Here is a 14,716-nt window from a genome sequence, read left to right as displayed (position 1 = left end):
GTGCTGTTGAGTCGATTCTGACTCATAGCGACCTTATGTACAACAGAACGAAACACTGCCCAGTCCTGCGCCATCCTCATGATCATTGTTATGCTTGAGCCCATTGTTGCAGCCACTGTGTCAATCCATCTTGTTAAGGGTCTTTCTCTTTTTCGCTGACCCTCTACTTTACCAAGCATGATGTCCTTCCCCAGGGACTGATCCCTCCTGATAACATGTCCAAAGTATGTGAGCCATAGTCTTGCCATCTTTGCTTCTAAGGAGCATTCTGGTTGTACTTCTTCCAAGACAGATTTGTTCGTTCTTTTGGCAGTCCACAGTATAGTCAATACTCTTCACCAACGCTGTAATTCAAAGGTGTCAATTCTTCTTAGGTCTTCCTTATTCATCATCCAGCTTTCCCATGCGTATGAGGCAGTTGAAAACACCATGGCTTGGGTCAGGCTCACTTTAGTCTTCACGGTGACATCTTTGCTTTTCAACACCTTAAAGAGGTCTTCTGCAGCAGATTTGCCCAATGCAAGTTAATTAATAATTAATTAATAACACTACTACTAATATAATAATAGTCTATATTCCCTTCCCTTTAAACCCATTGCTGTTGAGTCAATTCGAACTCATAGCAACCCTACAGGACAGAGTAGAACTGCCCTATAGGGTTTCCAAGGAGCGGCTAGTGGATTCGAACTGCCAACCTTTTGGTTAGCAGCCAAGCTCTTAACCAGTGTGCCACCAGGGCTCCTTTCTATAAAAAGACAGACCAAATTCATTTCCACAAGTTTTATATTTTGTACCTATTCTGTTGTCACTATGAAAGTTACTGTGGGAGATTCAAAGAAAAAACTAGGATGCCATTCTATAAGCAACAACTGTGTTCTTTTTTTAATAGAAATAACAAAACATACTATACCATAAATATCCAAAAGGGTGTTACCTTCCAAAGCAGTTATCTTGGACGATTATTTACATCTTTAAATACTTACATTTCTTTCAAAGCCAGTTACAGGCTACCCAAGAAAATCAGCAATTATGTAGCATTCATACTACACAGAACCTGTTTTCAATAACAAATCTCTTAATTCATTATAATTGCCTGCTTATAACATTTTTTGGCTATCCAACCCCCTAAAAACTATACCATTAGAAAATAAAGATCTGCTATCAACAAAAGTACTTAAAGGAATAGGCCCAGACCCTGATCATAAAGTTGACATCAAAAGACTATTTTTAACACTGCTTACTACTAGTCAATGTTAGCATTACTAAGTGCAGCAGGGTTTCTCAAGATGACAACTTTATCTTACATATGTGAGTTCAAGTATATTTCATGTTTTTCAAGTTCCATTACATTATGGACCATCTCACATGAAAGAAGTCCCTAATACAAGTAGCTAATGATCTTCACAGAATAAAAAGAAACAACACAAATACAAACAGTAATAATTGGCATAAACCTAGATTCTTTTTGAAAAACCATTTCCTGTACGTAGTTGAAATCACTCTAATAACCAAACTAAGTTTATGTGTTGATAACATACCATTTACAGCTTTCTCAATCAATTCTTCGCAAGCATCAAAATCACCCTTCAGAACCAGTTTGTCATGCAGATCTGTTAACATGGGATGTTCCAGGGCAATCTTGGTTTTCTTCTGCAGTGATTCAAAGGCCTCTGTATAATTGTGCTGTCGGAAGTGTTTTAGGCAAAGGCGAATGGCTTCCTGTTCACGGTACTACTAGAACACAGGAGAAAGTATGAAGAGAAGAGATTTGCTTAGTTGTTACTGTAGGAAATAGTAACAATAGCGATAACTAACCTAAACAGAGCATTTACTATGTGCCAAGTACACACTAACCCTATTTGTTAGGTATCATATTATTTCTAAATTATTTCTAAAAACAGAAGCTTAGCCAATTGTAATAACGTGCACAAGGTCACACGGTATGTAGCAGAGAGATGAAACCACATCTAATTCCAGAGCCTGAACTTTGGAAAGCAAACTGGCTTTTAGCAAAGCCTGCTTAAGATTCTAAAAATTATAACTCTCATGGCATCCATTAATCAGATTACAATGCTGGTACTGAAAGCATAGAAACTGTCAAACAAAATAGATTGTTTTCTGTTCTTGGTTCTCAGAAATAAGATATTATTTAAATGACAAATATTTCAAATATTTACATATTTCAAATTCACAAACAGGTTTGATGACCCAAAAATCTTCAGAAAGAGACTATTTAAATTTTATAATTTTCTTCCAAGCCTGGGTTGCCACATTTATCAAACAGCTATAAACATCTCAATTAACTAGAATCCAAAAAGTGGGAAGCTCAATTAACTGATATCTCCGCTAATGGGATGAATGCCAAAAATATAAGCTCATACAGATTTAAAAAAGCAAAACCAAAAAAAAAAAACCATTAACTTCAAGAATATATCTGGGATCCAACTGAGATAAAAAGATCATATAGAATACTATGAAAAACTGTACTCCAACAAATTTGAAGAGGAAATGGAAAAATTTCTAGAAACACACTACCTACCTAAACTAACACAATCTGATATAGAAAATCTGAACAGAACCATAACAAACGAAGAGACTGCAGAGGTAATAAAAAAAAAACTCCCAACAACAACAAAAAGCCCTGGCGTGGATAGCTTCATGGGAGAATTCTACCAAATACTCAGAGAAGAGCTCACACCAATACTACTCAAATTATTTCAGAGCATATAAAAGGAAAGAATACTCCCAAATTAATTCTATGAAGCCAGGATAATCCTGATACCAAAGCCAGGCAAAGACTCCACAAAAAAAGAAAATTATAGACCAATATCCCTGACGAACATAGATGCAAAATTCTCAACAAAATTCTAGCCAGTATAATTCAACAGCGTATCAGAGAAATAATATATCATGACCAAGTGGGATTCATACCAGGCATGCACAGACAGTTCAACATTAGAAAATCAGTCAAAATAATCCACCACACAAATAAAACAAAAGAATCACATGCTCTTCTCAGTCAATGCAGAAAGGGCATTTGATAAAGTCCAACACCCATTCCTGTTAAAAACTCTCAGCAAAATAGGAAGAGAAGGAAAATTCTTCAATATAATAAAGGGCATTTATACAAAACCAACAGCCAACATTATTCTCAATGGAGGGAGACTGAAAGCACTCCCCTTCAGAATGGGAACCAGACAAGGGTGCCCTTTATCACCACTCTTGTTCAACATTGTACTGGAAGTCCTAGCTAGAGTGATAAGGCAAGAAAAGGAAATAAAGAGCATACAAATTGGTAAGAAGAAGTAAAACTACCCCTATTCACAGACAATATGATCCTACACATAGAAAATCCCAACAATTCCACAAGAAAGCTACTGTAACTAATAGAAGAATTCAGCAAAGTAGCAGGATACAAGATCAACACACAAAAATCAGCTGGATTCCTATACAACAACAAAGAAAACTTCAAAAAGGAAATCAGGAAAGAAATATCATATACAATAGCCCCTGTAAGATAAAATACTTAGGAATAAATTTAACCAGGGACATAAAAGACCTATACAAAGAAAACTACAAAATACTACTACAAGAAACCAAAAGAGACCCACATAAATGGAAAAACATATCATGCTCATGGACAGGAAGACTCAACATTGTGACAATGTCAATACTACCCAAAGTGATCTACAGATATAATGCAATCCCAATCCAAATTCCAGCAACATTCTATACCAAGACAGAAAAACTAATCACCAACTTTACACGGAAAGGAAAGACACCTCAGACAGTAAAGCAGCATTGCAGAAGAACAAAGCAGGAGGCCTCATACTGCCTGATCTCAGAACATACCATATAGCCATGGTAGTCACAAGAGCCTGGTACTGGTACAACAACAAGACACATAGACCAATGCAACAGAATCAAGAACCTAGACATAAATTCATCCACCTATAGGGTCGCTATGAGTCGGAATCAACTCAACGTCAACAGGTATATGGGTATGGTCAGCTGATCTTTGACAAAGGACCAAAGTCTATAAAATGGATAAAAGATAGTCTCTGTAACAAATGGTGCTGGCAAAACTGGATGTCCAACTGTAAAAAAAATGGAACAGGACCCATACCTTTACAGCATACACAAAAACTAACTCAAAATGGATCAAATACCTAAAAAAAACCTAAAATGATACAGATCATGGAAGACGCTAGGGGCCTAATCCAAAACTTGTTGCCATCAAGTCGATTCTGACTCATAGTGACCCTGTAGGGCAGAGTAGAACTGTCCCATAGGGTTTCCAAGGAGTGGCTGGTGGATTCGAACTGCCTATCTTTCGGTTAGTAGCCTGAGCTCTTAACCTCTGTGCCACCAGGACTTCAGGGGCCCTAATACATGGCATGAATTAAATACAAACCATAACTAACAATACACAAACACTAAACACTTTTGTTCATCAAAAGAGTAAAAAGAGATCCTACAGAACTGGGAAAAATCTGGAGCTACGAAATATTTGATAAGCGACTACTCTAAAATTTATAGAAAACTTCAACATTTCAACAATAAAAAGACAAACAATCCAATTAAAAAATGGGCAAAAGATATGAATAGACACTTCATCAAAGAAGACATTCAGGTGGCTAACAAACATATGAAGTGTTTACACTCATTAGCTATTAGAGAGATGCAAATCAAAACTACAATGAGATACCATCTCATCCCGACATTACTGGCACTAATCAAAAAACCAGAAAATACCAAACGTTGGTGAGGTTGTGGCGGGACTGAAACTCTTGTACACTGCTGGTGGGAATGTAAAATGACACACAACCACTTTGGAAAACAGTATGGCACTTCCTCAAAAAGCCAGAAACAGAAGTACCATATGATCTAGCAATTCACTCTTAGGTATATACCCTAAAGAAATAAGAGTCGTGACACGAATAAACAGATGTACACCATGTTCACTGCAGCATTAGTCACAATAGATAGAAGATAGAAACAACCTAAGTGTCCATCAGTGGATGAAAGGATTAACAAACTGTGGTACATACACACAATGGAATACTATGCAACAATAAAGAATAATGATGTATCCCCAAAACATCTCACAACATGGATGAATTTGGTGGACATTATGCTGAGTGAAATAAGCCAATCACAAACGGACAAATTTTGTATAAGACCACTACTATAAAATAACAACAAAAGGTTTACACACAGGAAAAAAAGAAAAAAATTTCTTTGATGGTTACCAGGGATAGGAGGGAGATGGAGGGAAAATCACCGATCAGCTAGAAGACATGAGTTAATACTGGTGAAGGGAAAGACAATACATTATATGGGGGAAGTACAACATGACCAAGGCAAGAGAGGACTTGGAGAGGAACATAAGAATAAAGGGCAACTACAGTAACTACCATAGCTTAGACAATCCTGCAGCAATAGTGATGACAAACAATAATTTACAAATGGTCAAGTAGGTAGATAGACAGTCAAGAGGTGTGGGAGGATGTTAGGGAACACACTCACCAGCAGCTACAGGTTTTGTGGTAGATATTTCTAGATACATGATTGTCGGTTCGGCTCATATAGAACACACAAAGGGGTAAAGTCAGGGAAACCTCTTAGACATAACCAAATACGTCACAGGATGAAGCTCCTAGGCTAGAAGACAAAGGACCATAGACTGGAGGGACATCTACATCAATTGGCACTAACACAGTATATAAAGTTAATGTTCTGCATTCTCCTTTGTTGCATAGTGTCTCGGGTTTTAAAAGCTTGTGAGCAGACATCTAAGACACAACTACGGGTCTCTTCCCATGCGGAGTGAGGGAGAGTTAAAGAAACCAAAGACCCAAGGGAGCAGGTAGTCCAAAGGACTAACCAACCACATGAACCACAGCCTACACTATCCCAAGTCCAGAAGAACTAGATAGTGCCCGGCTACCACTACCAACTGCTCTGACTGGGATTACAACAGAGGGTCCTGGACAGAACAGGAGAAAATTGTAAAACTAACAGAAAAAAGAAACTCACAAAAAAGATGGGGCTTCCTGGTCTGACAGGGACTGGGGGAATCCCCATGACTATGGGCCTAAGACACCCTTCTGACCTGGAAATGAAGCCATTCCTGGAGACCACCTCCCAGCCAAACAACAGACAAGCACATAAGATAAACAGTAACACCTGAGAGGGACATACTCCTTAGAACAATCAATTATAAGATGAGAAGGCTAGAAGGGGTAGATAATCAAGGCAAAAGAAAATGGGGAAAGAGGGCAGAAATGCGGAGGGTGCTGACACATTGTGGGGAATGAAATTAAGGTCATGAAACACTGTATGTACAAACTATCAAATGGGAAACTAATTTTCTCCGTAAACTTTCACCTAAAGCACGCACACGAAAAGAGTATCTCTGGGATTAGCTCAAATTTTCTAAGAATACCACTGTAAAATAAGAATTAACAAAACAAACTGACGACACAAAGCACTACGTGATAATCACACAACAAGTAATGATTTACTTATAAGCATTACTCTTTAATAAAGCAAGAAAATAAAGTAGTATCTTTTAGGAAGATTACAAGACTTAAAACACAAACGGATTTAATGTTAGCTGTATTTTTGACTAATAAAAGGTTATCAAAGCAACTATTTCTTAAGCACTATAATTACCTAAGATTTAACCTCATCAAGTAACCAAAGAATGATTCTCTATCCAAACTAACTTTATAGTTTCTTACCCTTGGCCTCTGAATAAAGATTCAGCATAGCTATGGATACATAGTAGGAGAGGAGTTATGCAATAACTGAATTTTAATGCTTCAAAAAAAGACTCAAAATCAAAGAGGGCAAAGACTTTATCTAATTTTAGAGGTCCATAATAAATACAGGAAGCCCTGGTGGCACAGTGGTTAAGCTCTTGGCTACTAACCAAAAGGTCAGCAGTTCGAATCCACCAGCTGCTTCTTGGAAACCCTTTCAGGCAATTCTACTCTGTCCTATAGGGTTACTATGAGTCAGAATCGACTAGACGGCAATGGGTTTGTTTGGTTTTTAGTAAATACAGAGAAGGTCAAAGGTGAAAGGAGTGAACAAGTTCTCAAATATAATCTCTCCACAATGTTGGGGAAAAGAGGTGAAACTTGCAACTTCCCACAATATCAAGAAATAATTGTGAGTGTATTAACGAAAGCATACACAGACGTCATAAACTAGAGGGGAAATTTTATTCAAGTACTACAGAAGTTTAATCATTAATTTTATTAAAGGCGCAGTAGAAGTTAGAAGATTTTAAGTATAAATTAAGCATCTGGTATGTGTGTAACACTATAAAGGTGATCTTTAAAAATCTACAATATTATAAGAAAAACAAGAAATAATGAAACTGAAAATACTGAGTCACATCTAATTATTTTAAATTAAATATAACAAAATGCCAGAATTAAATGAATCAAACATAAAGTTCCTTAATTAAGCTGATCAGAAGAGAGCTTCAGAAAAGCAGCTCAGAAAAGTTATATTGCTTCCCAATCTCCTATGAGTATATTGGTTCGCTCTATTTGCAAGTAAATCAGGATGTGGTGTTTCAACTAAAGCTATATTACCCCCTCGACAAGGAAGGGGCCCCCCAAAACAAAAACATAAATAAAGTCAAAAGCAAGAGTCAAATAAATATATATCACAAACCAAAAAAGTTTTCAAAATCATCCCAAAAACTATTGATCAACAACTTAAACACATTTTTCAGGCTGTATCTACTGAATAAAATGACCTATAAATAAAATTATTAAATATCATTTTTATACCTCCTATAGACACAAAAATGTCTATTTCAAAGCCTAGATCTTTACAGGGAAAAATAAATATTCTTATTTTACTAAACATACACACACAGTGGAGGAATGTATTATAAAAGCAATTTAGAACTAAAACTGTCCCACTAAAAACTATGTTAAAGTATTTATATCAATAAAGGTTAAAAATAAAGTTTATGGTGAGATGGTTATAATATTACAGTGGCAGACTCTGGAGCCAGACTGCCTGAGTTCTTAATAGCTTGAGCACTTTATAACTGTGTGACCTTGGATAAAATACTTAACCTCTCTGTGCTCCATTTCCTCAACTGTAAAATAGGGTAATAACCGTACCTATGTCATAATGTGGTAACAATTAAATGAGTTATAAAGATTGCTTAGAAGCTAGCAGACTCTAAATTTTTAATAAATATTAGTTATCTTATTGTTAAAATATTATTAATATTCTCCATATCTTTAATTATTTCCAATGAAGACAAGAGATTGATGTAATTCTCCCTTTATAGGCATTAGAAACATAAAATCCAGATTTTAAAATACAGTCCTACCTTGCTATACCAGTTGAGACAGGGTTGTACTACATCAGGATCATCAATGCCACTAAGTTCAACATACCAGATGCTAAAGTTAAAGCTGGGTCCCCAGGACAAGAGTGGAACTTGGAGGAGAAAGGGGGAAAAAGGAAGAAAAAAATTAACATATATAGTCCAAATAAAACTTTAGCAAACTAAAATCACTATTCAAGCCTATCATAATTCACTCAACAGGTTTTCTGAGCCCTTTCTATACGCCTCACACTGTGTTAAGTGCTGGAACTACAGAAGCAAAAAGGAACATATGACTCACGCCATCATGATGTTTCTATAGCGAGAACGTAAGACAAATCAAAGTGGTTACATATCTACCCCTCCCCCAAAACATGACCAGGACTTTACCAAACCTACATGAAAAAGATAATTACTATATAATTTAAACTAAATCAGAGCACGGAAAGAGAACTGAAAGTTCAATTACTTATCAAAGTGGCATAACCCTGAAAACCAGAAGATAAAGGATTTAAGGCCAATCTAGCTATGAATACATACTCAGAATTCCAGGGGAAAAAAAAAAATAATTATCAGGTTTTCACTGTGACCAAAGAGAGCTCACCCCAAGAATGGAAGGACAGTTAGATAATAGGAAATATATTAATGTAATTCACCACCTTAACTGAGTAAAAAAGAAAACCTATTTGCATTTGATTTTATCAGCAGACGCTAAAAATAAATTAATAAAATATACTTTCTATTCATTGAAGAAACAGAAGACAGAGGTCTCTGTCCCCAGGGATTTCAGCTGAGGAAACAATACTTACATACATCACATATAAAAGAACTCAACTTCTGGAAGTAGATAGGCTCACGTTTATATCCCATCTCTACTTTTTACTACCTGCATGATCTTGGGCAAGTCATTTAACCTCTAATCTGCAGCTTCCTAATCTGTAAAGTGAGTGTAATAATGCCTATCTCACAGAATGTTATGGGAATTTAACAAGATAATATGTTTTAAATGCCCAGCTTAGTGCCAGGCAAACAGCAGCTGCTTTTATACATAGTACCTATTGTTATTATTACTTTAAAACAAGTACATAGCCAAATGTGTTACGCATATACCAACTGCTATGTCCCTAATTCATCACTTACTAGTTATGCAGCCAGGAAGAAGTCATTAGACTCCTATCCTCAGTTTCCTCAACTAAAAAGAGAAAGGTTTTATCTGCTACTATGCAGCATAAATGAGATAGCACATGAGAAAGCACTCACAAAACTATCAAAAACTGTAAAAAGATAATAGAACTACTATGTTATCCGGAAGGTAAGTTCTAAATAATGATTAGTAAAATAACATGATGATTCAAATTTTATTTTTGCATATTTTTTTCTCTAGTACCTAAAAACCTACATGTTAAGAAGGCATGTAAACAAGGGCTTTATGAAAAAAATAGTAAGTACAAAAATACTTATTTCAAAACCTAACCCCTATATAATTTTGCAACAACAACCAAAAAATACATGTGTGGCTACATATCTATGTATGTATGCATATATGTGTACAGGTATGTATGTGTATACACATACACATATATACATGTAGCTATATGTATATACCTTTGTTTATACGAATGTATGTTCATATATATAATAAAGCACATGTGGGCACAGTTAACAAATACTTCTTAGACATAACCAAACACTTTGCAGGATTGTTTTTCTGGGTTTGAAGGCTGAGGACCATAGTCTCATGGGACAACTCAGTCAACTGGCAGAACACAGTTCACGAAGTTTATGCTCTACATCCTAGTTTGGTGAGTAGCATCTGGGGTCTTAAAAGTTTGTGAGTGGCCATTTAAGATACAACTACCAGTGTCTTTTAGTCCAGACCGAAAAAGAAAGAAGGAAACCAAAGACTCAGTAAAGAAACTAGTCTATAGGGCTAACAGTCTATACCAGCCACGGCCACATCTACCCTGAGGCCAGAAGTAGGTGGTGCTCAGCTATCACTAAAGGCCATTCCGATCAGGGCCACAATAGATCAACCCTGACAGAAGGTGAGAAAAATGTGGAACAGAATTTAAGTTCTTAAAAGATTCAGACTTACTAGACTGGTTGAAACTAGAGGACTCCTGGAGACTATCACCTTGAGATACCCCATAAACTTTGAACCGAAACCACCCCTTGATATCACCTTTTAGCTAAGTAATAGATTGGCTCATAAAATAGAGAACATTACCAGTGAGTGTGGAGCTCTGGTAGCATAGTGGTTAAGAGCTATGGCTGCTAACCAAAAGGTCAGCAGTTCAAATCCACTAGCTGCTCCTTGGAAACGCTTCAAACACAGCACTGTAGAATATAAATGTGGAGTGTTCAAATACATTTTTTCCTTTTAAGAATTCGAACAATGTATTCTAACCAGGTGAACAAATATCTATGCTAGATCACCAGTTCTACCCTGTCCTATAGGGTTTCTATGAGTTGGAATCAACTGGAGAGCAGTGGGTTTTTTTTTTTTTTTTTGGTTACCAGTGAGTACTGCACACCTTTAAAAAATCATCTATATGAGACCACATGGTCAACATTACTCTAAAAGCAAAGAAGAAAGGGTAAGGGGACAGGGAAACTAGATGACTGGAAGTGAAACATCCAGAGGGAATTAATGAGAATGTTAACACATTGTGAAAAATTAAACCAATGTACCTGAACAATCTGTGTAGTAATCGTTAAAATGGGAATTTAATTTGCTGTATAAACTTTCACTGAAAACACATTTTTTTTTTTGGGTTTATTTTCCCTGTTAACCATTTGTGGTAAAACTTACCGTAATTTGGCTTAAACAAAAATTTAACGAATAGACTACATCTACTAAAAGATTATTATATCTAGATGTCAATGCAGGATATGGGAATTATCTGCCATGCTTCTGTTCCCCTCCATTACTGTGGATAACTGATGTCTGAAGAGATTGAAAAATTGTGTTGAGGATAAAATTGTTTTTCAACAGAGCATCTTTCAAACACAGCACTGTAGAATATAAATGTGGAGTGTTCAAATACATTTTTTCCTTTTAAGAATTTGAACAATGTATTCTAACCAGGTGAACAAATATCTATGCTAGATCACCACAAGAAAGAGCTAGATATTACAGAGACTAAGACTCAAGTCCTTTTATCAGAATGATTCCTTTTAGAAAGTTACGGTGATTAACTAAAAATACTAACCTAAAAACAAAGCAGCATTAGTAATACACAGAATTTATTTTCACATTTTCCTTATATTATCTCAAAGAACACTTCTCAAGAGAATGTTGAAAAAGGGTTGGAAAGCAAATACACCGCAGACCAGTATTAACATCTGTTAACAGAAAAGTGAGAAATATGAAGTTATCTAAATATAAAGTATCCTCAATATCAAATGGATTAATAAGTGTTTACAACTATTTGGAAAGCTCCAATTAACATTTTGCCTGAATACCTACCATAAAATTAACCCAGGGTCAAGTAAAAGACACATCAGTATGCCCTGTAATTAAAAGCTGAGAGAAATAAAATACAAGAAGGACTAGAAAGAGGTCTAATTTCCTGTCTTCTGGCAGCTGAATGTCTAATTGATTCATAAAAGATCCCTGTTCTATACTCATAAATTTTCAAAGAAAGAAACTATGTAACTTCCCTAAACAGATCTTTATTCATATTTCTTCCAATGAATATTACTAGAAGAATAAGAACTTTAGAGGGACTTAGACTAGATCTTTTCCTTCTTTTAGGAAACTAAATTTGAATAAATCCTTGCAGACACTGTACAATCTAAAGTTATTATATGAAAATGTAAGGTATTTTGACTATTTACATATATGAAATATAACATCATGGAATTGTTAAAGTTATGCAAAGGTCTTTAGGAATTAGGTGGTCTAAACACTGAAAAAAGATTTACTCACTAATATAAAAGTATAACCAAGAGTTAAATTTATCAAAACATTTGCTTATTCACAAAATCTCACAAGGAACTAGGACACAGATTTTTATTTACAATTATCGATAACAACAGACATTGCAGTTACAAAAGCAAATAAAATACTGGACAGCCCAACTATTCAAAAAATAGGTTTTCCTCTGTAAGTAGTCTTTACTAAGACTTTAGATACTCCTTTTGCCCAATAGAACTATTTGGCTCAATGAAATGAACAGGCCAATTCATGGTAGATGGGCAAACAATGACTATGAAGAACACTGCTTGTTCCAAAACAGAAATTTTTCTTCCAAATAAAAATATATGATTCTGGCTTTTATTATTATTCTTTGAGGGATCTAATTCACTTTCACGGGAGAAAAGATCTGGTGATCTGCTCCAGTAAAGATTATAGCCTAGGAAACCCTATGGGGCAGTTCTACTCTGTCCTATAGGGTTGCTATGAGTCAGAATCGACTCGAGGGCACACAACAACAACAATTCATTTTAATCCTGACTTTAACATATATTTTCAAAGGTATGCAATATAAATGAAAACTAAAAGATTCAATTCCTCAACTTTCCTACCTTCTAAATAATAAATCCAAAAGTAAAACAAAATAACCCCCAAAATACTAATTTTGAGGAGGCATTACAAATACTTTCCTAAGTTAAAACACTTGCTAAATTAATACACACCTGCAGATAATATTTTTCAAACAGTGAATTTGCAACATATTAGTGGATCATGAAATCAGTGTAAAGAGTTTGACCAGCATTTAACTAAGAAATGAAACAGAAAAGAACAGAATAAAAAATAACAATAATTCACCCCATGTAGTAAGGGTAGGTACTGTTCCATAAAACTTTTGTTACGGTTGTGTGTATGTGGTATGTGTGTACACACTGTGTTGTGATGTAAAACGTTTATGTTATTTTACTAGGGGTCACAATCAAAAAAAGCTTGATATACATTGCCTTAAGGGATTCATCAGTATTTGGTTTTAAAATGTTACAGCTTTAGAACTGATAAACCTTCCATAAAACTATCCTGGCAATCGAATCACCACACCCCGTAAAATCTTCTAAGAACTTTCAAATGAGAAATATTCGGAAAAAGTTGAAGTACTTGTCATTTAGTAGTAAAAAATAGTTGTCATTTAGTAATAGTTTTATAAAGCAGGGCTCAACAAACTTTTCTGTTAACAGGCCAAACAGTAAATATATTGGGTTTTGTGGGCCATGCAGTCTCTGTTGCAACCACATACTCAACTCTACTAAAACAGATATAGACAATATGTAAATAAGTGGGTGCGGCTGTGTTCAAATAAAATATTATTTATAAAAACAGGCAGCCACATAGAACTACCATTATGATCCAGCAATTCCAATTCTAGGTATATATACCCGAAAAGACCTGAAGGCAGTGATGAGAACAGACATGTACATCAGTGTTCACTGCAGCACTACTCACAATAGCCAAGAGGTGGAAACAACCAAAATGCCCACCGACTGACAAATGACTACGCAAAATGTGGCATATACATACAATGGATTATTACTCAGCTATAAAGAAGAATGTGGTCCTGATGCATGCCACAACATGGATAAATCTAGAAGACATTATGCTGAGTGAAATAAGTCAGTCACGAAAGGACAAATACCATATGATATCACTTATATGAAATAAGCAAATATATAGAAACCAAAAGTAATCAGTGGTTATCAGGGGCGGGAGGGAGAGAGAAACAGTGGGCTTATGCTTAGAGCACACTGAATGTATATTAATGGTGGTGGGATAATTTGGAAAAAGAGGGAAAACAGCTGCACAACTTAAATAATGTAATCAATGTTACTGATGCATACATGTAGAAATTGATGAAATATTTTTTGTGTTCTTATATTTCACTATTTAAAAAAAAAAAAAAAGAACAGGCAGCCTACAGGATTTGGTCCACGAGCTGCAGTTTGCTGACTGCTAGTATAAAAAATCTGTTTCTACTGCAGAATGCTAAACCCCTTACCTATTTTAATGAATCGACAAGGGAACATCTGTTCATCAATTTTATGCTTCAAGGTGAATGTTTCCTTGTTATAATCATTCTTTAAGCCACTGTGAGGAATAATAATAATAAGGTTAGCAAATCTGACTCCATAATATAGTAAACACACTGAAACATAGATTAATGTCATACTCACATTTTAAATTTAAACCTATGTTCAAAATAAATGACTAAAACTATATAAATGAATAGTTAAAACATAAGAATATCGGTCAGGAATTGTACATTCTAATCAACTGTATTATAACTGTATTCTCTTAGTTATATAAGGGCTAATAGTAAATGCTCAGCATAAAATGTTCAATATAAACTACAGAGTATAGAAATGTGTGACAGAACCTATTTT

General features: G+C 35.3%; 1 protein-coding gene across 7 annotated transcripts in view; it reads right to left on the bottom strand.

The window, feature by feature from the left end:
- MKLN1 (muskelin 1) overlaps positions 1–14,716 on the bottom strand; it is a 343,250-nt gene that overhangs the window by 96,120 nt on the left and 232,414 nt on the right. For 6 of the 7 annotated variants that reach the window (XM_004382685.1, XM_023737113.1, XM_004382684.2 and 3 more), the window contains 3 exons: positions 14,332–14,420; positions 8,369–8,478; positions 1,539–1,731 (listed from right to left, as the gene is read on the bottom strand). In XM_004382685.1, coding sequence (XP_004382742.1) covers positions 1,539–1,731; positions 8,369–8,478; positions 14,332–14,420 — 392 coding nt within the window. Of the gene's footprint in view, positions 1–1,538; positions 1,735–8,368; positions 8,479–14,331; positions 14,421–14,716 lie in introns of all 7 variants that reach the window. The other variant, XM_023737116.1, reaches the window with a different exon arrangement.

The sequence above is a fragment of the Trichechus manatus genome, unplaced genomic scaffold, assembly GCF_000243295.1.
Source record: "Trichechus manatus latirostris isolate Lorelei unplaced genomic scaffold, TriManLat1.0 scaffold00097, whole genome shotgun sequence".
In the NCBI taxonomy this organism is placed as follows: Eukaryota; Metazoa; Chordata; class Mammalia; order Sirenia; family Trichechidae; genus Trichechus; species Trichechus manatus.
This window is presented reverse-complemented; position numbering and strand designations above follow the sequence as displayed.